The sequence below is a fragment of the Medicago sativa genome, chromosome 4, assembly GCF_051527215.1.
Source record: "Medicago sativa cultivar Bolivia chromosome 4, Bolivia_mono, whole genome shotgun sequence".
NCBI classification, from domain to species: domain Eukaryota; kingdom Viridiplantae; phylum Streptophyta; class Magnoliopsida; order Fabales; family Fabaceae; genus Medicago; species Medicago sativa.
The window spans coordinates 24,505,429-24,533,134 of NC_140752.1; the positions used below are offsets into that span (position 1 = coordinate 24,505,429).

Below are 27,706 nucleotides of genomic sequence, written 5' to 3' on the forward strand. Positions count from 1 at the left end.
TGCTCACAAATTGTATTGAATAATTGCGACATCACCTTACTTCCTCAGAGGTTAGACTGCCCCAATCTAGAGCTTTTGGTGCTCAACAGTTCAACGTTTCTTTTAGAAATTCTAGAGGTGTATGTTTTTTTCTCTCTTTAATTTCATAAACTATGTTTTGCTGACTAAGTAGAAATTTTGTGTGTGTGTGTGTGCGCATGCGTGCGTGTGCGCGTGCATGCGTGTGTGCGCGCGTGCGTGCATGTGTGCGTGTGTGCGTGCGTGTGCGTGGACATGAAAAACTTGAAGACAATATGGCACTTCCAATTTGACAAGGTGGAGAGCTTGATGGTCGAGAATTGTGAATCCCTCGTGGTGGTTTTTACTTCTTCAACACAAAATACAATTTGTCCATTTACTATTTTTTGGTCCAATATTTGCTTTTTATTTTTTTTGGTCTTACTCTATCCAATATTACTATGTTATTTGGTTTGTTTTCTTATCCTGATGTCAATTCACTAGTTTAGTATTTCTTGTTACATTTAAGATGATATATGGTCCACTTTGACTTTTTATGCAGCTATGTTAATCATGCATATGGCATGAATATTAAACTGCATTATATAATATTGTTGTACTTTTATCCTTGTGTATTATAGAATATTGATATGTATATGTGGCTTTGTGCAGAATGATACAAAGCTTTAGTGGACAAGCTCATGCCATTGCTACTTCAGCATATGCTACAAGTTATGATAAATGGAATCAAAAGCAATTGTATCATGTAAATCAGTTTATTCGTTAGGGAAAGTTTGTTTAAGCTTAATTTTACAGTGAGCATTTGGCTTCTATTTTACATGAAGGTTGTGTTTAAGACTATCCATGTAACATTACTCATCAGCAAGTAACTTCTTTTTTCTGGTCTCTATACATTTTATTTAGTCTGAATGGAATGCTAAATCATGGTTAATGATACAAGAGCAATCCAATTTGTTCTTTGATTTTGAGAGTGCTTCAATGTTTGATTTGGTGGACCTAATTGCTTTAACTTTGATATAAATATTTTGCTAGATACCTGTTTTTTAAAATTTCAAAAATCGGTTTTAATTTTTCTTTATACCTAAGCAAATTTAATGCATTACAATTTACAAGTATATATCAATATCAATACTAGGAGGGTTGTAATAAATAAAAAAAATGAAAAACAATGAGAAAGGGTAGTGTTTCACCCAAACTAAGTCATCTGCAAAGAAACCTACATTAACAATTCTATTTGCACAACCCATTTTGGCCTAGTGGTATTGGTTTGAGACTTGGGAGTGTGCTCCTCCTCGAGGTCTCAAATTCGATTTTCCCTAGTGCCAATTTAGATGGACTAATTTAACTTCTTAAAAAAAAAAAAACAATGTAACTTCACTAAGAATAAAAAATTTAGTTCAAGGATGTAACATTTTTATGGTTAAATGACCTACTTAAATAGGTTAAATGATCTATTTTAAGGGGTCTTGCTTTAATTCTATTTTTAAATCCTTATCTTAACGGCACAAGTTAACATTTTTCTAAGTTTAAACAACCCTGGTAATTTTGCCTAAAATTTTGCAAGACTTATGGTGCATAATCTTTAAATTCTACACTTACCGCAACCGCACATTATAATGCTAACCAAATTGACATACAAAACAATGACAGATTTCATAATAATTTGATCTTACTTCCTTTTGAAACATTATAGAGGACTTGTGTCAATCATAGACACAAGAAAATGGCAATGAAAAACAAATACAACTGTGATATACCACAAATATCATAAATCCCTGATGTTCAAAACTTAGGCTCAGATAACAGGCAGAAAGGAAAAAAAAAATACCACAAATAAAATTACAAAATCAAATCATCTTGAAAAACAAGAAATTAAATTAATTTATTCTTTGATCAAAACAAATTATAATAGAATGGTCAATGTAATTAGAAACTACTTTGATTACGCCAAATGTGAGGTATTGAAATAGGTTCAAATTTTATTACTGAGTAAAATGTGTTACGTACAAAGACATCGCAAAACATAACATTTTACGAAGACTTAGAGTATGTTTGTACAAACATCTAAGTTAAATTCATGTCTAATGATTATAATTTTTTTTTAATGGCAAAATGAATATTATTAGAGAAAATGAGAGAAGTACAAAGAGTGATTAATCCACCAAGCGGGGAAAAGTACCAAAGGTACTCGACCCGGCAAAAAACAGCTAAAACACCCTAACAGAGAAGGAAAAGGAGAATGTTCGAAAACCACTCAATACAAACAAGGACCCCCTCTCATCCTAGAAATAAACCACCACCATGATATATATAAATAATATAAGAAAACTTATTTTGGAAATTTCTTCTTCGAAATCTATGGGGGTAGGGTGGCCATGTTTGTATTTTGAATGGCATTTGAACCCTTTTCTATGTCTTAATTCTTGATGTAGGGGGTTTGCTTTTTGTGGGTCGAGTACCCCTTGTACTTTTCCCAATTTGTGGGTTTAGTACTCTTGGTATTTCTCTCTTATGGTAAATTTTGATGTTAAACAAAAAAAATAAGAAATCTTACTTTCAAGTTCTTTTTATATAATAGAGAAAAAAAACTTTGCAAACAGCTAAAAACAACTAAATAAGAAATAAGCTTAAAAAATCTTATTGACATATCAGTATATGTTTAACAAACCCTTAAAATGCCAGTGTAATAAGAAAATTTAAAATAAATTTTTCTAAACACACCCTAAGTCAAAGTTGCGTTAACAACAAATTCATTTATCATCAACCCCCTTAAAAAAACAAATTGATTTATCATTATATAAAACTGAAAACGGTAAAAAAGTTCTTGCTTTCAACATGCAAAGACTGTACTTTACTTTTCAGGACTTCTAATGCATAATATAACCAAACTGTGCTTTAGTATTTGATACAAGGAATTACATACACTAATTCATTAACTATCTTATTTAAAAAAATTAAAACACTTTCCCTTCTTTATTTGATTAATCGTGCATCCAAACATAACCGTGATGGAAGTATTTAATAAAATATATAAAAATCCTTCCTTCAAAAAAAAATATATAAAAATTCTTAACAAGTTGTTTAGTAAACGTAGGATTACTTCACTCAATTAACGCAAACAAGCTTCTTATATTTGGGATTTTACTCCTAATACTTTCTTGGTATCTCATCAAGGTGGTGGACAATCTTTTTTATGAATCTACTTATATCTCTATTAATTCCACTTACATCAATAATGCGTGCTTAATTCATTGTCAAAATAATGAGTGCTTAATTAACCGACCAACTATTATTAAATTCATTATAATAATAGTCATAATGTTTCACTTCAATAAACGCAACATGGGACAATTACAGCAAAGAAAGGAAACAAAATAGCTAAGCATAAATTGTATGTGGGGATTTGACCCAAAAAAAATTGCATGTGGGAACATGTGAGGAAATCACTATATAAGCAACACACCCCATTAGCATTTTCATCAAATTTGAGCTTTGGAAATTCTCTTCTTCCATCATATCACATTTAACTAACCAATCTAAACAAGGTTCAAGTGAAAGTTGAAACCCAAAATGGCACAAAAATTCATTCTCACATCACTAGTCATTTTCCTCTCATTCTTCATAGAGTCCTCCTTTGCCAAACATAAGTTTCATACAATGACCTACATAGAGTCCTCTTGCAATGGTACCCTCTACCCTAACCTATGCATTCGTTGCCTTAACAAATTTTCCAGTTCAACCATAAATGGTCCTCAACACTTAGCTCAAGTTGCCTTATCCGTTAGCCTCTCTAGAGCATTGCAAACAAGAGGGTACCTTTTGAATGTGGCCAAGGAACTCAAAGATATTGATCACAACAACAAAAGGATGTACCTAACCGTCCAAGATTGTGTGAATCAAATCAATGATAGTGTTGATCAACTTAGCCAAGCCATCAAAGAACTAAAAAGGTTGAACAAATTTAACACCATCATCAATGATAAAGTGTTGTGGCACATAAGTAACGTTGAGACATGGGTGAGCACGGCCTTAACTGATGCTAGTAGTTGTGTACAATCGTTCCCTGGTCATAGAATGAGCAAAAGGGTTGCGACGATTAAGATTAAGGCGAAAAATGTTGCAGAAGTTACTAGTAATGCACTTGCTTTGTTTCAAAGTTATGCTACAAGGTATCGGCAAGCGACGGCTAGAACTGTCAAGAAGCCATGAAAAACTTTAAATCATACCTTATTTTGTCACCCCTTGTTTGTTCATGTATATGATACATGTTTTTTCTTTGGGTGGTTTTACATCGTTATTTATCTAATATATTGTTGTATTTAAATGTATAATTAACTTAACTATACTTTATGTTAATAATACTTATGCTAGTTTTAACTATAATTTATGTTAATAATACTTATGCTAGTAATTAATTTTCATTCCATGGTAATGGTTATATAATCTGAGAACTTCTAACTAGCCACATTGCATATTAAGAAGCATAATTTATGTAGGGGTCGGAGTTCGAACTCCAGACATCTCACTTATTCATCTTACGATTTGAATTTCTTTCCACTAGATATCTTGATTGGAAAAAAAAAAAAAAGGCTTATCTTTTAATTTAGTGATTGATAGGAGGATTTTAGGTTAAATCTCTTGTTCCGATTCAGATGTGTCACCAAGTATTGGAGAACCCTAATTTCCGATCCAACCTTCGTGCACCTCAATAGATCAGCATCATGAAATCCTCAATTCACGCTAGTCACTCGTCACGTAAACCAATTAATATCTAGGTCTCAAAAAGATGGATCACAGTGGTGTTCCGTACTCGTTGAACCTTTTAACATAGAACCCATTGTTCAATCTTGTCGTCGATCCTTACTATCATTTGAGCGATGAAGATGAAGATTGTTCTCGTATGGTTGGTTCATGCAATGGATTGATTCTTTTGGTTGGTTCGTTCCTATCATTTGGGCTTTTTTGTCTATGGAACCTAGCCACAAAGACAACATTTCCAAATTTTAGCTATTTTCGCCATGGTATTCCCATCAGCAATGCACGCCCCAATTTCCCTTTTCTTGATGATTATAATTTCACCTTTGGTTGCGATAATTCTACCGGCACTTATAAGATAGTGGCGTCCAATTACAATTCACAACACCAGAGAACCAATGTGAGAATTCTCAGTTTTGATCATAATGTTTGGAGAGAGATTCGAACTTCAAAGTTTCCCCATTGTTCCTATTCTTATGACCTTTGCTGGTGAAATTGATGTGTATGATGATGCAGCTTTGTATAATGATGCTTCTATGTGTTTGAGTAGGACTCTTAACTGGTTGGCTATTCACAGTCACTCTCATTCAGGGGCGGACCTGAACTAGGTCCGGTGTGGCAAGTGCCACACCAGCCCTGACCTAATTTTTTAAAAATATTTTTTAGCCCAGACCTAAACTCACATATTTTTTCTGATTGTTCCCAACACCACACAACAACGTTTACTTCTATTGCACGTGCATATACACAACTGCAAAGCACCACCCACCACCGACGACAACCCACCACCGTCCACCAACCGAGACCAACTGTCGCTCTCCTCTCCCAGGATGAAGAAGTTTTTTCCAGATATGTCTAAAGACAAAGCTAGTAGTAGTGAGAGTAACAAACTCATTGACTTCGAAATATTGGAAACAGATCTTTCCCGCAAATCTGCAAAAAATTGTCTCACTGATATTGTGAGTCCATGTCCGCTCATGCTCTCATTATAATAATTTTAAGGATATCACTCTCGATAAGTTTGTTATTGTTTAACTTCATTTGGGGACTGAGACATACAATCAGTATCGGCTGCCTCAAGGTGATTTTGATGACGAAGCACCACCTATGTTTCTGATTGTTGTTATGTTGCAGGGCTTCCTTTGTTGTTCTTATTTTTACAAGGAAACTGATTTTCTTATATGGCAAATGAAGGAATTTGGGGTTGACGACTCTTGGACTCGATTCCTTAAAATAAGTTATCGAAATCTTCAAATAGATTATAACTACATTGGAGACCAAGAGTTTAACGATGACGAGGCAGATTATCATTTTCAATTGTTTTCATTACGCTGGTACTTCATAAGCAATCTTTAACATTCTGTCACGCTCGTCATCACAGAAGCAAAGCTGTTTCTAGACCCTTATGTGTTGCAAATGTTTCTAGACAGATTCACACCACTTAAGTAGACTGGTCCGAATCAAAATGTGCAGATTCTGTCAATCTGAATCATGACAGCAGCAGCATGCATAATTGGAATAAACCCTCCAGTGGAACTTCAAAATGTAATGTGGATGCAGCGTTATTTACATCATATGACATGTTTGGTTGCAGGATGTGCGGCAAAGCTTTTGGAGGCGCTAAAATGGTTATTTTAATTACTTTGGGATAAGTTAATTTTAGAAGACAAGTCAATTGTGTTGCTCACTCTTTTGCAAGGACGTCACAGATTCATGATTCTTTGCTAATCCTAGTTTTTTTTCTTATTACAATCCTAAAAACTCCTTTAGTCGGGGCCAGATTTCATGAAAGGTAGCATAAATCAAAAGTAGTTTTCTCAAACTAAACCTTTGCCCGAACTTCTTGTAGAAAATATTTAGTTGAATTTAGCACAATGACTATTTCAACCCTTAACCAAAACTGACATTTTCAACAAGTGAAGCTTGCAGAGGAACTACAGATGCAGATCATCACAAAAATTAAGTATAATCTCAAAGTTTAGCTTGTGAATCAGCAACAATAAATTCAAAGGGCATGAAAGTATTTTGATTAGGTACATGTCCTTAAGAAAGCTTTCATTTGCATTAAGCAATGTTTTGAAGCAGAGAATTTTATAATTCAATGATCATTACAAAAAATTTGTAATGTAACTTTACAAAGAATAAAAAATTTAGTTCAACTATGTAAACATTTTTACGGTTAGATGACCTATTTGAAACTTTAAATTAAATTAAACAACCCCGAGTAAATTTGCCTAAAATTTTGCAACACTTATGGTACATAATCTTTTTTTTTTTTTGAACAAGTCAAAATGGAATATATTAAAATTTTGCAACAATTATGGTACAAATCTTTAAATTCTACAATTACTGCAACTGCACATTATAATGCAATCAAATTGACATACAAAATGACACATTTCATAATAATCTGATATTACTTCCTTTTGAAACATTATATAGAGGTCTTGTGTCAAAATCATAGAAATAAAATACAAATGTGGTATACCACAATTATCATGAAGCCCTGATGTTCAAAACTTTGGCTCAAATAACAAGCAGAAAGGGGAAAAAAATACCACAGCAAAGTTACAAAATCAAATCATCTTCAAAAACACATTTTTTTGCTAATCATATTTTTGACCAAAATGTTACAAATAAGATACACCAAAATATAATGGCATGGCAGCATATGTTTTCTGAATTTACCCAATTATGAATTTAACCAAGGATAAACATTCGGTGATGTCGGCAACCTCCCAGTTAAAACTTCAACACCAGTTTCTGTCACCTAATTATGGAAAAAATAAATCATTAAATTGGTACCATGTAAATGGTGCAATATGCACTACTAAATGTAAACTTTGGAGAAAAAATATCAAGAAATCAAATTACTAATTCTTTGATCAAAACAAATTATAGATAAGTGGTCAATATAATTAGAAACTACTTTGATTACACCACAGGTTAGGGATTGAAATAGGTTCAAATTTTATTACCGAGTAAAATGTGTTACGTACAAAGACAGAACATTACATTTTTCAAAGACTTTTTGGACAAACAGCTTAAGTTAAATTCATGTCTAATGATTATAATTTTTTTTTTGAACGGCAAAATGAGTATTATTAGAGAAAACGAGAGAAGTACAAAAGTAATTAACCCACAAGCAAGGAAAAGTACCAGAGGTACTCGACCCAGCAAGAAATAGCTAAAACACCCTAACAGAGAAGGCAAAGGAGAGGGTTCGAAAACCACTCAATACAAACAAGGACCCCCCTTTCTTCCTAGAAATAAACCACCTCCACGATATATTATAAATAATATAAGAAATCTTATTTTGGAAAATTTGGGAAGCATGGATTGGGGTCATTTCTTCTTCGAAATCTATGGGGGTAGAAGAGATAGTAGAAGCCATCAAAGTTACTTCTTCGAGATGGTTTCTTGCTAGGAAAAAAGGGGGGCCATGTTTGTATTTTAAATGGTATTTGAACCCTCTTCTATGTCTTAATTCTTGATGTAGGGGGTTTGCTTTTTGTGGGTCGAGTATGGGTTTAGTACTCTTTGTGCTTCTCTCATATAATAAATTTTGATGTTCAAAAAGAATATAAGAAAACTTACTTTCAAGTTCATTTTATAATAGAAAAAAAAAATGAGAATAAACTTTGCAAAAGCTAAAATCAACTAATAAGAAATAAGCTTAAAAAACTTTATTGACATATAATAGATTTCTATGTTTAACAAACCCTTAAAATGCCAATGTAATAAGAAAATTTAAAATAAACTTTTCTAAACGTGTCCTTAGTCGAGAACATGATATAAAAGTTGTGTTAACAAAAAATTCATTTCTCATCAACCCTTAAAAAGGTGAATTCATATATCATTATATAAAACTGAAACGGTAAAAAAGTTCTCGCTTTCAACACGCAAAGACTGTGCTTTACTTCCCAAGACCATGAATGCATAAAATAACTAAACCATGCGACTTTTATAACAGTATTGATAGAAGGCAGGAGAAAATAGAAATGTTCTTACCAAAAGAGTATGCTCAAATTGAGCACTTCGTTTACCATCTGCTGTAACAGCAGTCCATCCATCCGGCCACAGTCGATCACGCCAGACACCTATTAAAAACTTTTGTTCATTAGTAAATGTTACATGTATCAATCAAAGTTATCTGTTTGTATTTATTTACATATACCTGCATTGATCATTGGTTCAATTGTAAAGGTCTGACCAGCCTTCATCACACCAACTGCTTTATTTCCTGCCAGTGGTTAAGGAGTATTGCAATTGCAAATGCTCTCTTCCATGAAATCATGGTTTATTTTAAACATGAATCAAAGAAAAGTGAATGCTAACATCCATAAAGAAAGCTGGTTGATTAAAGTAGCTTCTCTTCATTATGGTAAACAAACACCGAATAGCTTGTGCTTTTCTTAATTTCTAAAAATAATCTAAAAATTATTGAGTGCCAAAAATAACTTAAATATAATCTGCAACAAATGGGCCCAAAATCAATTCTACTTTTGCAATACTAATTATATGCCCAACAACTGGTCCATTAAATTAAAAGAAAGGAACATTCAGCTGAATACTAGATCAAACATCAAAGGATACTTCCATAATGAGGAATGTTTGGTGCACAATGGAAAAGCTCTCCAATTCCATGACCACAATATGATTTTACCTGTAAGGACAAAGGGAAAATGTGAGCAAGGAACAAGGTGATAATCATCCAAAAGTGTGACCAGAGAACATTATATAGATAAAAAAAAAAAATGAGATGTGTTACCACTGAGAAGCCTGACATTGAAGCATGACGATTAATAACTTCGCCAATTTCACGGAATCGTACCCCAGGTTTAACTGAATTTGATAGAAAATAACAAATCAGGAACATATAGTTCAATTACATAAAACTTTAAAGTGTTAGCTAATACTTTGGTATTTGAGAAGACAGCAATCACAACATACTTATCAGAGATCGAACCCTACTACCTACGTCAGACACTCATATAATATTATTTGATTTCAGTTACTGAACACGTCGTACTGTAATTTATATTCAAGTTTTTGCATTATGAATTGACAATAAAATTTTAAGGGCCATGTCAAAGAGAAGAGATAAAATTCTAACAATACATTAATGCTCTTAAATCTTGGTTATTTTAGAAACTTCAGAGAGAGACTTAAGAGCTGAAATTCAATGGGGACATACCGATGGATATTGCCTTATCCAAGCACTCATATGTGCATTTGACCAACTGACGAGATTCTTCATCTACGTTTCCCACAAAGTATGTATCATTGAGATCACCTGCATAACAACTCGCATAATTAACCAATTTTACGATTTTAAAGTGTAAAGTGTAATTCAGTATATGTTAATCAACTTACCATGAACACCTTTATAGTACACGGTAACATCAACATTTACAATGTCACCATCCTCGAGCTTCCTGTAGAATGACTAAATTATTGAGAAATTCTAAATTTGAAAAGGATATAATTCACTTTGTCATGCTTAAGTAGCTCTTGCACTAATCAAGTGTGAAGTTTCTATATGAAAAATTAATTGACAACATTAGGGCCTGTTTGGTTTAAAGAAAACAGTTTCCGGTTTAAAATTGTGTATCTTCTCACTATTCCTTGAAATCTTCAGAAACAGAAAACAGAGTTAAACTTCGACAGCATTTTGAAATCCAAAATTAAAATAGAAAATAAAAACACAATATTTTCTCAAACCAAACAGACACTTATTTTCTGTAATTGTTGTCAGAAAATCCATAAGTGAGATAGAGTACTAGAAACAAAGAACAGTGATAGAAATAGGATAGAAGAAGAAGAAAGAAAAAAACAGATCGATCAACCTTGCATCAGGAATTCCATGGCAGATAACTTCATTAACTGACCTGTTAGAAACAGCAGATTTTGTTCTTAGTAACCACCAAGACAATCTATGAACAATGAAATACATACAGAAGGAAAGTACCTACGTGCAGCAAGATTTTGGGAAGAAATGGTAATTGAGAGGCGATGGGTATCCTCCTGCAAAGTTCAAATTATTGAAATACATTTCATTAATACCAATTGCTATCGCAATTGCCAAATGGCAATGACATCAAGAAAGCAATTATTTCATATTTTTATATTCAAATCACCAGCTACACTGAAAGACATGAATCTAAAAAATAATAGCAAAAATGAAACTTATTAAAATTAGCACCTGCAGCAATAGTTGCCTCGTGAACTACTCTGTCAATTTCATCAGTTGTCACACCAGGCTGAATAATCCGAGCGGCTGCATCCAACACCTCCCTTCCAATCTACGAATCAATTTGCGAAATTAGAGTCTAAACTAAAGTCTGCCACTCTACTTCAATATACAAGACAAAAGATAAAGAAAATAACTTTTTACCAAAAGTTTATCCACACAACACAGCCACCTCAACTATCCTAAAAAAACATAGTTTTTCTTTTAAATCTTACACAACATTTTACTATCGATTCTCGCCCTCATCACACATATCAGATAATAGGTCTGTTGGATCTCATTGTTAATCAACAAAGTAAAAGTAATTCATGTATCACTAAGTCAAGTCTCATACAGTTTGTCTGTAACAAACTCTAAAATAAGTAGTATATCAAGCCTCGTGAAAATGAAGACACCAGTGTTGTTAAATAACGGCTAGAGCTATTTAGTGCAAAATGTTACAAATTGCGTCTGTGGCGGCGTTACATAATTACATCACTCTTGTGTAGTGGAATTTGAACAAACCGCTATTTTTTGCAATTTACAGCACAGGGAATGCATGAACCAGTTTTGCGATAAAATATGAATTGAAATATGAATCTAAAAGGGCATAATGGTGGAACTCACCCGACATGTTTCTCTCATTCTTTCAATCTGGTCTGGTGTCTTGATCTACAAATTAATATCAGTTAGAAAGTGGAATAAAAGAATACAGCCAATGTACAAGCAACTTGATCTTTCATCAATTGAATCCAGGAATTTTAAATTACCTACCTCAACAGTATGCTGAAGATAACTATTGGGCTCATCTTTGGGAATTCCCTAAAAAGAGATAAAAAATAATTAGAAACAATGAACCTTGGGTATATTATGAAAAGATAACTTCAAATTGTATTTACGTAAAATAGTTAAATACTTAAATTAGAAAAAATGCAAGGCATCTAAGTAGGAAGAAGTCAGATAACTCACATCATCGGCCCAATCAGGTATAACAATATGAGCTGGGACAATCCGTTTACCAGATATGGGATATGGCCGCAGTGCCCTTGCAAGAACAGAAATAAAAAGGTGCAAATTAAAAGGTGCAAATATCTAAGATGCTGAAACTAAAAGCATCAACGAAAACAAGGACTATGATTTGCGAAAACATGAACATATTGTTACTGATAAGTGATAACATAATCGTATGTTCTTAATTAAAAAATTGTAATATATCTGAGTTCTAAAATAAGAAGGGACTCAAAGCGGTGGAAATTTACCCAGTCCAATCAAAGTAAGGAAGCTTTGGAGTTCGACCCTGCCCTCTCTTCACGCAGTACAACCATCCTTCACCAAGTGAGTCTGAGTTCTGTGCGCCAACTGAGGATACCTTTGCCTTCAGATGCACTGATTTGTGCGAACTCCATGAAGATTTAAAACATTCCTGAGAGCTGTCAAAAGATGTCAAAATTGGTTCCAAATATATGAAAGATATCAATGCTGTGAGGAATAAAGTTCTGAGTGATTCAACAGTGGTAACTTGTAGCATTAAGTATTTAGTAATCGACTGTTCACTCATTACTATAAGCAACATTGCTCAACCTCACCTTCTATATGGTACCCTTCTGAGCAACAACGCCATCTCTAACACCAAAATGCTAGTCCCTAATAACTAAATCAATCTGTTATAAATATTAAATTAGATCAATCACGGCTTACTACTTTTTTTTACAATAACTAGAACAGTATTACTAGTAACGACCAAATCAAGATTATGTTACAGTTGTAAAACACCAGCAGGTGAAATCAAAGTAACGTTACACCAACAATTCAAATTGAAGGCATATTCGGTGTCCAAACTGTTCAAAACTGACGTGACACCGACATATGCGGTTACATTCAATCACTTCCATTTTTTTAAATCATTACTGATGTCTACGTGTCAATATCATGTCTGATGTTTGTGTCCGTACCAACGCATCATAGAATCAAAATACCAAAATTTGTAGCTCAACTGTTAAACAGCCAGGTAGGTAATACTTAATATGCTCTCATAAAGATTATAGAGACAACCAACATTTATGAGAACCACAATGACCCGTTATCTCTTGGGCAATAATTAAAGAACTCAAGTCTTACATTACATAGAATCAATGGCTTAAAAGAAACACAAAAAATCATCTACGCGGCTCTTGTGAAGACCTTTTTGGTTTGGGAAAATGTTTTTTGTTTTAATCTCCTGCTTTCATTTGTAATTGCATAACCACTTCCTTATTTTCACCTTGTGTACTGTTTTCAAATATTTTTTAACCTATTCGAATCGACTTAAATGAACTTATCTACGGACTAACTTAAGCACTTGTGAGACTGTTTGAGAGAACTTATGGAAACAACTTGTGCATTGCCCGTAAGTTATTTTCAGCTTATTTCAATAAGCTTTTCGTGACGGCTTATGAAAACAACTTATAGCTTGTATAAAACAGTTTGACTTCATTTTAACTTTTGTTATAGAAATAGCTTATACATTAGAATTTATATGATACGGACTTATGTTACAAGCGATTAGTTAAGTTGTTTATCCAAACAAGGCCATAATATTGAAAACACATTTTTTATTTGTGACTGTTTTCGGTATTAACTTTTTCAAGATAGGAAACAAAATGAAAACAAAGGGGCGGTTTTGCAATTAAAATAAAACTGGAAATGAAAACCAAAAACATTTTCTCAAACCAAAAAATCCCTAAAATCTCTAAAAGATAATACACTTTCTCGTTGTGGCTATCCCATTTTATAATTGCCTACTGAGATTCAATGACCAAAATAAAGGAACTGCAAATAACTAATAGAGTATTAAACAATCACATACCAGAATGCCGAACCTTCACGGGGAAGCTTCAATTCCATGCATTTCGGACACCTGAGAAAAACACACAAAAGAAAAGTACCAAAGTTAAAATCAAACACATAATGAATAAACTCATACACTTCCATGTTCTCCAAACCAATATCATCCCATAACAATCCATTGTTAAACTATCAAAACAAACTTTTGACAATCAAATTGACCAAAAAACCTCTAGCGTATAGAGATGCAATGCAAGGCCCTATTTGGATAAAGAGCTTATAGCACAAGCGCTTATCATGATAAGCTTGCATAAGCTACTTCTATAGCAAAACATAAAATAAACTTCGGTTGTTTTTGTATATGTTATAAGTTATTATTTATTTTCATAAGCTATCTTGGAGAACTTATGAAAATAAGCTGAAAAAAGCTGTTTTTATAAGTTCTCCCAAACAGTCTCACAAAACTTATGTAGATAAGCTCAAATAAGCCAATCCAAACAGTCCCAAAAAAATACCCAAAACTACAATCTACCATAAGCAGTAGCTTATTACTGAAACCAAGAAAAACCCATTTGATCAAAGCTAAAAATCAAGTACTTACAACATATCAAACAATTTCAAATGAGAAAAAAAAAATCATTTTTCAATCCAAATTAACAAAATTCAAGAATGGTTGGAACTTATGAGAGAATGAAAAATACATACTGAAGATTTGCAGGTTTGGAACAATTAGCACAAGAGAGTTTATTTACGGATACATCAGATTCATCAGCCATCGATTGAAACCAATTGTGTTCTAGGGTTTTGAAGAGATTGTATTGTGTGAAGAAATGGGAAGAAGAAGCTTTGGAATAGAGAAGTTGAATTTTATAACTTCGTGCTGAGGAAGGTAAATTCTACTTTGGGTTTGGGCTTGGGTCTCTTTGTTTTACTTGATGAAAATTGCTCTTTCCCACCCCGGATTTCGAGAAATAATCCCAACGTGGGTTAAGTCACGCTCGATAGAACCAGCGTGAGTTAAGTCGCGTTGATTCCTGTTATGCTAATAGAACAACTTTTAATGTTTCTAATCAAGTCATTAATGACTTGTAATCTATACACACTCATAATTGATCTAAATTAGACCAATTCAACAACATAATAGTCATCATAACATAATCACTCATACTTGATCCAAATTACAAAAATTTGTCATTACATACACAATCCACAAAAGATTGAATTTCATTAAAAGTGCAACATTACGGATATTTTTTGAACATATTACGCTATTTCACGTCAATACATATTACAATTCAATGGAGCGGACACAAAGATGTAAGATATTGTTTTCAACCGTCAACTTAAACATGTAATCTATATCGTCATTTTCGTTGATAACTTTTGGAAAATAACCGGTATTCCAATTGTCTTCATCTTTATTCGTCGTCAGATTCATGCATGACACATGTACAAATACATGAGATGTTCTTTGATTTTCACCAAGATGAACAAAGTATTTGTTAAGTTGTGTCTTCAACTCATCAAACTTGTAGGTGGGGGTTAAAAAAACATTAATCTTCCTCTTGAAGGCGGAGTATCAGACATGAGCTTCCACTTCAACTTGTGCATCTTCAGACATGTTTCACTTCGGAAAAGTTTATGGAATAACAAGTATAAGAATAAAACTAAATGAAAGATAAAATAAATAATTGAATAATTAGATATGTATATTTTTATAAAATACGAGCAATAATAACAACGAATAAAATTGTCAATGTTTTGTCCATCACATTGAGAAAAAAGTCTCACATATACCTCATTCGAGCGAAACAAACTGAATAACAACTCTATTGTAACAAGCTGCAACAATGTGACTCATGTCTGGTAATATCAACCACTTATATATGTATACAATTTCACCATTATTGTGGATGGGTGTAAATCATTCATGATATATTCAATATCACCTCTAGCTATAGTTTTGATGATGTTCCTTGTCGTAATGTTTTTTCTTTATCATGTTGATTAGTCTATATGTTCTTAGAGTGTAAATAACACCCTTGCTAGTCAAGCATTCATGAACAAAGTAATCATGCATCATGTGTCTCAAAAACTGAGTTGAATAGTTGTCTATTGCTCTCTGACTTTGTGTGAATCGTATCAAATTATGTCTGAATCGATTCATAGGTTCGTAGGGTGTTGCATGCTACTCTCTGACTTCATGTGAATCGTATCACAAATACATTGAATCGATTCAAATATGAATCGTATCATATTTGTTTGATATGATTCATCAAACTCTCTGACTTAGTCTGAATCGATTCATTTTGGAAATGAATCTTATCAATTATCATTCTGGGTAAGTTGAGACGATTCAAAACTTGTTTGACACTTATCATTCTTCATCACATTTTCCTCTTTTCTTGTTTTGTCTTATATGGTTTGAATCGATTCACTCATTAAATGAATCGATTCACCGAGTTGTTTTTGTGTGAAAATTTAGTCTCATCACCCTCCACTATAAATAGTCTCCTCCTCATAACTCCTAAATCATTGAATCATTTGAAACTATTCTCTCTAGGTCTCAAAACTCATTGTTCATACATTCCTCGAGATTAAACATTTTTTCTTAGAATCACTTTGTTCTTTGAGTCACATTGATTCTCTAGGGTGCTAGTAGGGATTGTAAGTTGGTTCTCAAGAAGATTGGTTGGACTAAATCAATGCTTCAAAGTGAAGTGAATAATCTCATTCCACCTCCAAAGGACTTGGGGGGTCTTTCTAACCGTTCTTGAAGTCGAAGGGGATTCGTTTACCGGACGTAGCATCGAAGGCTTGAGTGAAGAGTTCGAAAGGGTGCAAGGGTGATCAAAGATTCAAAGATTCAAGAAGCACCAAATTCAAAGGGTTACTTGGAGTTTGAGGAGTGTTTGCATAAGGGTTGAAGAATTACGTTTAATTTCAAGGAACGCTTGTAAACACATTGTAATTAACATTTGTTACGTAGTGGATGACCTTGGTGAAGGTGTACTTCATCAAGAAGAGTCGACATATCAAGAGCGAACTACTTTAAAAATATAGGTGTTATCTATCTTCCATATCCTCTTTACTCTTTAATATTGCATGTGATCAATTGAATAATTGTTAGGATAATCGTTAGTGTTGATCTAAGTTGTTTTTCATTGAAAAATAATCTAACTCATTGAATTAGGTTTCAAATAAGGATTTGTCTAACACGTGCAATATTGCACATGTTAAAGCAACTAAAAGAATTTGCACATGTTAGAAAAATCCTTCAAATAATTTGCTTAGATCAATTGATTGCAAAATCTATTCAATTCTTCAATCTCACATGTATTGTGTTTTGATTTGATAGCTTAGTAATTTTGTTCATATATGTTTGGTTTGAAATTGTCTATAAGTCTTGTACATTGCTCAAGGTTAATTAAAGTTTGATTGTATAATAAGATTTGTATCTTGAATCTTTCAATTCTAAGATTAAATCTCATTGCACATATATTTGTCTTTTTGGTACATTGTTTTTTTGAGGGAAATATGCTTATAGCATTTCATTAATAATAAGAGATATATTACAATTGGGTATATCAAAATAAATGACGGGACTAGCTAAAGACGTTGCCTCTCTTGCAAGAGCATGAGCAACAGCGTTGGCTTGTCGCCTAACAAACTCCACCTTAGAGTTAAGAAATAAATTATTGAACAATGAACGACAAGATGAAATAATACAACCAAATTCGAACAAGTCGTTCCTGCTAGAAAGGAATGCATCAACTGTCACTTTTGAGTCTGTGTCGAAATCCCCGTTGTCAAGCTGCATATCACTCAACCATTATAAAGCCGAGTGCAACCCTAGGGCTTCACCCACATCCACCGGAACTATACAAGGGTAAGAAAAAGCCTTAGCCAGAACGAACGTACCTTCCGCATCCCGAACACAAATGCCAATTCCTGTACGGTTGGTATGCGACGAGAAAGCTGCATCAATATTACATTTATACCTACCTACCCCAGGAGGCTGCCACGGGATGTTATGTTGATGAGAAGAAGAGGTCGTTGTCGGTTGATGTGACGAGCTGGATGCAAGAATATCTGGAGCATTAGCCAATTGCCAATCTTCAACCATGTTCCGAGCACGTTCGACAACCTTGACACTCGTTTCTGTTACATCATCCCATACTTTGAGATTGCGGTGCTTCCATAGACTCCATATTACAGATGACAGACGTTGTGTTAATTCAACAGACAAGTTTTGGTACATTGTTGTGATTGTTCAAGCACGATTCCAATAGTCAATTACATTAAAATTGGTTTTTATTAAAACTCCGAAAAACTTTTCAAAAAACGCTAATATTTGTGATTTCTTCGATTTTTTGTGACTGATTTACCAATTTAATTCCCGATTTTATAACATAGTGGTTTTCAATGTCCAAAAACCAAACATAAGTTTGATTCCCAATAGAACTAGTTGAACCAACGAATTCAATTCGATTTTTATTACCTTACTTGTATCAATCAATACTTCAAATCTACCTTATTTTCCACTGATCTATCTTCTCATGTACTTTTCTCTCGTCTCAATTTCTCTTACAAACCAAACAAAATCTTTGGTAAGTTCTTATCTTTTTACTTTCCTCCAAACTTTGGTAAATTCACAAAAGAGCTTGTTTACACTCCCCAAAAGTCAAAAAAGAGAGAGGTCGTTACACATTCCATAGACTCTTGTGATAAACCAAGAAATTAAACGCAATAGTTAATGAGTTACCTTGAAAAACGAAAAATGTTCAGTTCTTTTATTCTCAATACGCTTCTTTATTTTCTCCACATTTTCTCCACCGATTCTTCTTCACTGACCGTTTTTCATTTCATCTAAGAATCAATTGATTACGGTAAATGTTTATACCACTGATGACAATTATCTAAATTACTTTCCGTTATTATCATCATTAAGTGATTTAGCATCATAAATTTGACTTAAAAAGTAGATTTTACCTTTGGTTAAGGTTTTGATTTTTCCCATTTTTTGCTGTGTATGTTTAAGGTTTGATATTTCTGATTTGATCAAAGGGTTTTCCTCCTCCAATTTTCACATTGCCCAGTTTTTGCACCTTTTGACCATAATTTTGATTCATAATTTTGATTCATGCATGTTTTCACTCGCACTTGAATCACGACTGTTGCATTATTTTACCTTCTTACAGCTGTTTGTTGTCGATTTATATGATTCTGTTGTGATACACAATATTATCGGATAGCAGATTGTTAAAATTCCATTACGCAATAGTGCCATAGCGGCACAATATTAGAGCACAATACTATCAGGTGCTTGAGTCATTAAACCAGTCTTAATCAAGTAATAGCTAGGCCACTCCCTAAAGCGATCGTAGTACTATCAAATTATATACATTCAAGCCTTCTAACGATAATGTGTTGAGATGCTTTCAATTTTTTTTGGCCGGTAGACGGATTGATGTGCATCGCCTGAAAACTTACACACACAAACACACACACAAATGAGAGATCCCGTGTTTGAACACGGGTAACCACAATAAATGTCCTGCCTAACAATCTCGGCTTTGCCAGTTGAGCTAGGTCTTACGGACAAATGGTTTCCAACCTTAGACTATAGTGCCATACTGATCCCAGCCACTTTTTTATTGCAACACAATCATCACCATAGGCAATGTAATTGTCTTCAATCCTAATGTTTGTAGATGAATCTGTTAAGAAGTAAAAAAATAAAATGAGAAAAACTAGTTGTGGATTTGTAATTCAGTCCTTGTAATTAAACTTTTTTTAATGTGAATGTCATAGTTTGCATTATATTCCTTTCAGTTGCATTTATAAGAGAGTAAGTCAAGTCAAAACATCGTGGCTTAGGGAATAAGGGACTAACATTTCCTTAGCTCTGGAAAATGTTAGTTGTCACACAACCTTAAAGTTGTCCCATGAATAACCTTAGCTCACTAATCAATTATTTAGGTAGGCCGATAAAAATAAGAGTACAATGTGACAATAAAGTAGTTCCATGAATATCCTTCAATTTTATTCTATTCTACAGGAGAGGCAATATGAATAATTTGCCAATAAAAACTGTTTTTTTTTTTCTTACCACAAGGCTTGTATAACCGTGATAGAACAGGAATAATATTTGATTGTAACAGAACAAACATATCTGATATTCTCCAAAAACTACCGAAGACTCCACATAGCAATAATCTAGCAACAGCAGCTGAATTGTATCCTCTGCTTTAGTTGTTCTTGGCTTTGAGTTGTGTTGAACTTTACATTTTTTTAGTACATCATTTAGTTGATGTTTTCATTTGTTTGATTGTGGTTACACCCTATTGGTGTCATGTTGTGCTTGTTTTACCTTTGTTAAATGATCCGTTGTGTTGCAATATTCTGCTGCGTAATATTACCAGCTGCAGAGGTGATGGTAATTCGATATTCCTTTTTCTTTTACTCGTTACTTTTTAGTAAACTCAATTGACGAAGAATGAATACAATTTCCAAGAGAAATCCCAGAGTGTAATGTATGTGTGTATTGCATTTGTGTTGATTTACAGGTTGAATTTTTATCACAATGAAAGTAAATAAGGGAAAAGGAGGCACGCGACTTGGGGGAAAGACAAACAAAATGAATAGTGAACAAAAAGATGATGTTGAGACACATGTTAATGTGAACAATGATGGTATATAATTTTTTTATGTTTGTGTACTTTTTGTACTTTGTTGAAAGTTTGTTTTTCCGGTGATTTAATATATGTATTTTAGTTTTTCCACTACTGTTTCTCTCTTTCTTGGCCTCTAGTATATACATTATTCTTTACGACTGAAAACTATTTTTTTGTTCTTGATAGAGATGAAGAATCCCAAAGATGATGTTTACATCGGTGCACAACTCAAACGGCCCATGCCACCTTGTAGTGGAGAACCGTAAGTTTCATTTCTTGGTTCAGGAACACTATTGCTCCTGCAAAACTGAATTATCAAAAGAAGGAACTTATTGCAATCCTTTTCACCTATTAGAACACATTATGTTTATTTTATTTAGTTATCACAATTTCGACTAATAATTATACTTTTCAATTGATAAAGGTTAGTAGATATTCCGGACATTACGAAGTCCTCTGCTGAATTGAATCAAAATTATAAATGCAAGTTGAGAACTTTTAAAGCAATGAAGCAAAGTTCTAGTTTAAATCAGGGGATGGAGCAAAGTTCTACTTTAAATCAAGCAAAAAATCAGAAAACAGTGATGACTACTATAGACTCTGCTGGGAGATCCATTCTCAAGCATGATCAAACGAAACAACAATCATTGACAGCTGGAAGATCAATCCAAGTTGCAGGTTCTTCTCAAATGCAGCAATCTACTTCAAAGCAAGCAAAAAATCAGAAAACACTGACGACTACTATAGAGAATGCTGTGAAATCCATTCTCAAGCATGACCAAAGGAAACAACAATCATTGACCGCTGGAAGTTCAATCCAAGCGGCAGGATCCGTGCAAATACAACATAAAAAGCAAGATCACAGGCCAGGTTTTCAAACATGCTTTCTCAATCATTACTTGTCCATTATTGTTATTACTCCTTTCATCACTGTAATCTTCATTTGTGAGGCCATTGTGATGGTATTGGTTGCTACATTCTGGCTTTTGACTACTATTGATACAGATTGAGATACTATAAGATAGGTTCTCCATTTGCCACCACCATACCATGCTAGTTTCTCCATCCCACCACTCTATTATTGACTTTATGTCAATCAAGCCACTATGTTTGGCAATCTATAATTTTACTAGATTGTGTTTCTATTCATGCCATTGTTATTACTGCTATTTCAACTGTAAAATGGCCTCCAGGATTAGTATAAATAGGGACAATAGTTTCATGTATTCTGATCATTGAAGTTTATATAAAATTGTGAGCTCTCATTTGAGAGCTAGAGAGTGGATTCTCTCTTGGCTTTTGAGCCAACTATTACAATTTACAATACAATGGTTCAAAACCTGGCCTATGACTTGGACTAGGCTTTTTAAATGCTCTACACATAACCCATCTTTCTTCCTGCACTAACTAACAAGTTCAAATTATTACAGTAATGAGTAGCTTGAGAGTATAATATAATTGAAAATTAAAGAGAGTGCACGTTTGAAAATGGAGGAAGTTTGTGTAATAGGAAGATGTGATCTTGCTTTTCATTTGATAAACCTATTGACTTACTGTTCATGCTATTTTCCCCATACGTTATGGTTTGGGGTATTATCTCCCATGTTATGCTACTGACTTACTGCACTTATTGATTCTTTGTTTCATGTGTTGAAAAACCAAACTAGTGGGCCACTCTCGGTTAGGTGGTGGATTAAGCAACAGTTCTTCTGCTCAATTCCAAAAGGACCTTGTCGATCGTGGATCATTCAAAAAGCAAAAGACTACTCCAAAGATTCCCTCAGTGTCACTTGATCATTTTAAAAGGAATAAGCAACATCTTGAAGTTGAGGATGATATCAACCATGAAAATGATGTTGGTGATGGTGATGGTGAGGGTGATATTAACTATGAAAATGATGATGGTGAGAACACTAATGACACTCCAATGAAAGGTAACACCCCTACTAGTTAACTATGTTTCATCATCATCACTTACATTTCATAATCATCACCACTGATGATATACGTATGATATGCTTATTTTGCCCTTCTGTTACTATAGTGCTATGGTTTTCTTCCTTGTTTCTACTGTTTTGGTGGCCTTTGTATATTCATTTTGTTTCTTTGTTTATTCATTCTGTTTTTTTTTTTTGTTATCTTCCCTTTACTGTTCACTCTTTCTGTTTCAGTTATTGGTTATATTTCTGTTAATATCTAGTTATTTTTGTTGTACATTCAGTTAGGTAGCCCTTTTGTATCATTCAGTAGGTTAATTCATATATGAAATCAGAGGATTTATTCAGAATCATTTGTATACGTGGTTTGCCTTTTTCTGCTATATACTGCTGTGTATCATTCAATTGGTCGATTATGTATCTCTTATGCAATCCGAAGCAAAAAATGACCGTGTACAAACGATGTGTCTGCATATGACCATAGTTATTGATTAACTTTCTTCATCTCAAAATAAATATGTGTAGTAACTTGCATAGGGGCTTATATTTAGGGACAAAACTTCTTTTAAAAGGGGGTTTACACATTTATCTCCTTGTCATCTACTATATACATTAATTTCCACAGCTCAAATTCTTTATTTTTTGTTTTTTTTTTTGGTTCTTGATAGAGACGAGGAAGTCCAAAGCTGATGTTTACATTAGTTCACAACTCAAACCGCCCATGCAACCTTCTAGTGGAGAACTGTAAGTTCAATTTCTTGTTGTTTAAGGAACACTGTTGCTCCAGCCATTGGCTGAGTTGAATTATCAAAAGAAGGAACTTATTGCAATCATTTTCAGCTATTAGAACACTTTATGCTTAGTTGTCACAATTTCTACTGATAATTATACTTTTCAATTGAGAAAGGTTAGAAGATATTCCAGAAAGTATAAAGTGGATGTTTTTGAAAGGATCTTTTTCAAAGCAAGGGATGGAGCAAAGTTCCACTTCAAAGCAACCAAAAAATCAGAAAACAAGGATGAGTACTATAGACCCCGCTAATCGATCCATTCTCAAGCATGATCAACGGAAACAATGTTCCACTTCACAGCAAGCGAAAAATCAGAAAACAACGATGAGTGCTATAGACTCTGCTGTGAGATCCATTCTCATGCATGAACAACGGAAACAACGTTCCACTTTAAACCAAGCAAAAATTCAGAAAACAGCGATGAGGGCTATAGACTCTGCTGTACGATCCATTCTCATGCATGACCTGAGGAAACAACAATCTTTGACAGCTGGAAGTTCAAGCCAAGTGGCAGGATCTGCTCAAATGCAACATAAAACGCAAGATCACAGGCCAGGTTTTCCAACATGCTTTGCCAATCATTACTTGTCCTTTATTATATTTGCTCCTTTCATCACTGCAATCTTCATTTGTGAGGCCATGTTATCTGCTACTTTTTTGTTGTTGAGTACTATTACTACCATGGTTCAAAACCTGGCATGTGACTTTGACTACACTTTTTAAATGCTCTGAACACAACCTAACCATTTTGTTGCACTAACTAACATGTTGAAATTATTGCAGTAAAGAGAAGCTTTACAGTATAAACTTTTCATTTGTTAAACTTATTGACTAACTGTTAAAACTGTTTTTTCACTTGTTTTATGTTTTAGGGTATTTTCTCATGTTATTTTAGCGACTTACTGCTATTACTAATTTACTGAACTTACTAATTCTGTTTCATGTGTTGAAAAATCAAACTAGTGGGCCGGTCTCAGTTCGTTGGATTAAGCAACAGTTCTGCTCAATTTCAAGAGGACCTTGTTGATCATGGACCTTCCAAGAGGCAAAAGAAGTTACCATCAATGTCACTTGATGATTATTTTAAAATGAATAACCTACCACTTGAAGTTGAGGGTGATATTAACTCTGAAAGTGATAATGGTGATGTTGAGGGTGATATAAACTATGAAAATGATGATGGTGAGAAAACCAATGACAATCCAATGGAAGGTAACACCCCTACTACTCAACTATGTTTCATCATTATCACTTCCATTTCATCATCACCACCACATATGACACATATGATGCTCTTTTGTTACTACAGTGCTCTGGTTTTCTCCTTGTTTTTGAATGCTTTGGTGGCCTTTGTTCATTCTATTTATTTATTTTCTTCTTATCTTCCCTTTGTTGTTCATTCTTTCTGTTTAAGTTATTGGTTGGCTTTCTGTTGGTATTTAGTTATTTCATTTGTACTTTCAGTTAGGGTCCTATTGTTGGGTTCCTCTTATCTATATTGAGGTAGCCCATTTGTATCATTCAGTTGGTTAATTCATATATGAATTCATATGATTTATTCAGAATCATCTGCGTACGGTGCTTACTTTTTTTTTTTCTGCTATCAATCAGTTGGTCGAACCTTATATATCTCTTATGCTATCTGAAGCAAAAAATGACCATGTACAAACGATGTGTCTGCATATGATCATAGTTATTAGTTAACTTTCTTCATCTCATATATAACTTGTTGATATTGGAATGTATACTAGGAGAAACATCAAAAAAAAGGAAAAGAGGAAGAGGAAGAACATTATGCTCGAGAATTCATGATCGGCCACTTGCTGAAAGAGAAGAAATCACCTTAAATGAAGAAGGGGAGCCCATTGGTCCAACTCAAAAGATAGTTTCTGAATTCAGCAATTTTTTGGGATCAGTAGCAAGGATGTCAGATTTATGTCCTCTTACTTACACTAATTGGAAGGCTATACCAAAGAAGAAGGAGAATATATGGGCTTATGTCAATGTATCAACTCATCTAGCATGTGTGTTTGAGTACTCTAATAAAATAGTTTTATCTAATCATGTTTGTTTTCTTTGCAGAAAAGATACATTGTTCCTGAAAAAGGAGAGAAGGCTGTCTATGCTATAATAAATGATGCTTGGAGACGGTACAAATGTGTTATTAAGAGAAATCATTTCACGAAGTATGACAACTTGCGTGAGCGGATGAAAAACCGTCCAGACAACATACCAGAAGCAGACTTTAGGAAATTAATGTTTTATTGGGGAATTGAAACTGTTCAAGTAAGATAAATTTAATTTGAATTGTGTATTATTCTACATTTTTATTTTCAGATATAATGAATTTTGACTCTCATTGATGATTTCAGGAAATTGGACGTCAAAATGCTAAAATTACAGCTCAACAAAAATGTAGACATCGAGCGGGTCCCATAAGCTTTGCTATCATAAGGGAAAAACTGGTATCTCATTTTTACTACTATTAGTGAATGATTAAATTCTATTACAAGTTTGGTTACTACTGATTTTTTGCCACCCGGGGCAAGCTTCACAAGACCGAAGCTTGGATTTTAGTCCCACTGAATGGACTTTATGAAAATATGAACACTTGTAGAATGGAACCACCAGCTCCAACTACTAGGGGAACATTCTGATGTTGGTGAAGAAATGGATGACTCCAGTATTATTGGCACTTAAATCCAACAACCTCAGTGAAGCTTGCCCTGAATGACGAATAATTAAATTCTACTGTTAGTGATGATTTCTACTACTATTGGTGAATCATTTTTTGCTATGTGTAGCGTGCAACCAAGGATGATTGTGAGCCTCCTACTCAAGCTGAAGTTTTTATCGAAACACGACAAAGTAAGAAAGGAAATCAGCTTGACCAAGTTACCAGTAACACAATTGTAAGTTTTTATTTATAATTTTATCTATTCAAATATAAATATATATAATTAACTCTATGCTTAACTAATGTTGCTTTTAATTTTGCTAGACAAATCTTCAAGATTTGATCGTAAATTCTGGTCAGTCTTCGGATGAAGCATTCCGAACTATCTTCGGTAAAGAAAAACCTGGAAGAGTGCGCTGCCATGGAAGAGTTACAACACCTTCTCTCTTGAAAAGAAGTAAAGAAATTGGAGAAATTAAAAAAAAGCATGCTATTGAGGTGAAAAATTTAAGTGACAAGATTCAAGAAATGGAGGTAAAACATGAAAAGATGGAGAAAAAACATAGTAAAGAGATGGCAGCAATGGAGGGGAAATTGCAAGTTCTTCTAAGGTTCATGCTGAACCAAAGCAATTCAGACCAAGATATGGGGGATTTGGCAGCTTTGCTGTCAACCCCAAATGACCACAATAATGGGCTACATTCATCTACATCTGCCCATGGCCTAAATAATGATGAGGTATGTTTTCCTTATAGTTGCAACAATAATGGCCTACATTCAGTACCATAAGGAATATTGGTCACCCTCATTGAGAGCTAAAACATTAATTCAAGACTGACATACACTTATTAGTAGCTAAAATACGAGGAATGACTTTAATTTTAAATGCTGATCTTAGTATTTTTATCCTGTAGGTAAATCATGGCCTTGAAGAACAATTGTCTGATGACTTCGAAGAAGATGATGAAGAACAACCTTTTGATGACTTGGAAGATGATAATGAAGAGCAACCTTTTGATGACTTTGGAAATGAAGAACAACATACCGACGACTTGGAAGAAGACGACGAAGACCAATCTTTTCATGACTGGGAAGAAGATGAAGAATATTCAGATTGACTCATCAATGCTGGTGCTTTTCATTTTCTTGTGTGAGTGATAAGAACACAAACCTTATTCCTTTCTACTTTGGGTTGATAATAGAATGTCAAGTTACATCGAGCTTCTTTTTATAGGTTTTGCTGTAATCACATTAAAAGAGAAGCTAATATCATGGTGTGTTTTTTGGAAAGTTTATCCAACTCGATAACGATGTCGTTTGGTTATCAGAAGTTGTTCTTAGTTGCTTATCGGATGTAGTAGAATTTCAAGCAATGCCAGATTGTTGATATGTATCACAAAGGTGATTTTGGATTGACATTTTATTTGATTTGCACTACATATGAATACTTTGCTATTGTTGGATGTTAAAATTGTTCACTCATGTCAATGACAACAATTTTTATTTGTTCTCTTCATAACATAGACAACGATTTAGACTGTTGCTATTATTAGCAACAGAAAGTGTTCTATAAAATTAAATAACAAAACTTTTATTTGCTTTGTTCATAGTTATATAAAATGTTTTAATGTGTTGCAATAACAAAACGTTATTGCAGTGTGTTTTTTATAACCGTTCTCTTATGTCATATCAATGGCTACGGGTTTCCTTGAGTTTTTCGTATATGTAATCAAATCGTTCCCTAAACACCTTGGATTATAGGACTTGCATAATCTCCTTCCAGTTACTCCCTTCCT

The 27,706-nt window shown here is 33.7% G+C and overlaps 3 protein-coding genes and 2 pseudogenes across 6 annotated transcripts; 3 read left to right on the forward strand and 2 right to left on the reverse strand.

The window, feature by feature from the left end:
• The first annotated feature begins 3,428 nt into the window (after positions 1 to 3,428).
• Positions 3,429 to 4,397, forward strand: LOC146927184 (pectinesterase inhibitor 9 pseudogene; annotated as a pseudogene). Its single transcript, XR_015005603.1, has one exon. The product of XR_015005603.1 is annotated as a pectinesterase inhibitor 9 pseudogene (transcript).
• On the forward strand, positions 4,277 to 5,381 carry LOC146927185 (uncharacterized; annotated as a pseudogene).
• Positions 5,382 to 7,151: 1,770 nt separating this feature from the next.
• MAP1A (methionine aminopeptidase 1A) lies at positions 7,152 to 14,673 on the reverse strand. Its single transcript, XM_085700537.1, has 16 exons — positions 14,534 to 14,673; positions 13,851 to 13,901; positions 12,265 to 12,435; positions 11,975 to 12,050; positions 11,780 to 11,827; positions 11,633 to 11,677; positions 10,979 to 11,078; positions 10,749 to 10,800; positions 10,623 to 10,664; positions 10,150 to 10,211; positions 9,971 to 10,069; positions 9,545 to 9,618; positions 9,370 to 9,439; positions 8,951 to 9,016; positions 8,785 to 8,873; positions 7,152 to 7,543 (listed from the first exon to the last, which is right to left on the reverse strand). The coding sequence occupies exons 1-16, from the start codon at positions 14,602 to 14,604 to the stop codon at positions 7,466 to 7,468; spliced, it is 1,194 nt and encodes a 397-aa protein (XP_085556663.1). The 5' UTR covers positions 14,605 to 14,673; the 3' UTR covers positions 7,152 to 7,465.
• A 2,987-nt stretch (positions 14,674 to 17,660) lies between these two features.
• On the reverse strand, positions 17,661 to 18,089 carry LOC146927187 (uncharacterized). The gene has a single exon (XM_085707028.1). The coding sequence runs from the start codon at positions 18,087 to 18,089 to the stop codon at positions 17,661 to 17,663; it is 429 nt and encodes a 142-aa protein (XP_085563154.1).
• Positions 18,090 to 18,562: 473 nt separating this feature from the next.
• On the forward strand, positions 18,563 to 27,424 carry LOC146927188 (uncharacterized). 3 transcript variants are annotated; one of them, XM_085700532.1, is made up of 15 exons: positions 18,563 to 18,717; positions 20,398 to 20,523; positions 20,692 to 20,767; positions 20,930 to 21,375; positions 22,173 to 22,439; positions 23,111 to 23,186; positions 23,350 to 23,789; positions 24,197 to 24,445; positions 24,985 to 25,238; positions 25,316 to 25,519; positions 25,606 to 25,698; positions 26,038 to 26,145; positions 26,235 to 26,648; positions 26,825 to 27,060; positions 27,145 to 27,424. In XM_085700532.1, the coding sequence occupies exons 2-14, from the start codon at positions 20,415 to 20,417 to the stop codon at positions 27,026 to 27,028; spliced, it is 2,940 nt and encodes a 979-aa protein (XP_085556658.1). In that variant the 5' UTR covers positions 18,563 to 18,717; positions 20,398 to 20,414; the 3' UTR covers positions 27,029 to 27,060; positions 27,145 to 27,424. The 3 variants fall into 3 exon arrangements, with proteins under 3 accessions (XP_085556658.1, XP_085556657.1, XP_085556659.1); XM_085700531.1 differs by having other exon boundaries at positions 26,825 to 27,424; XM_085700533.1 differs by having other exon boundaries at positions 22,173 to 22,409; positions 26,825 to 27,424.
• The last annotated feature ends 282 nt before the right edge of the window (positions 27,425 to 27,706 follow it).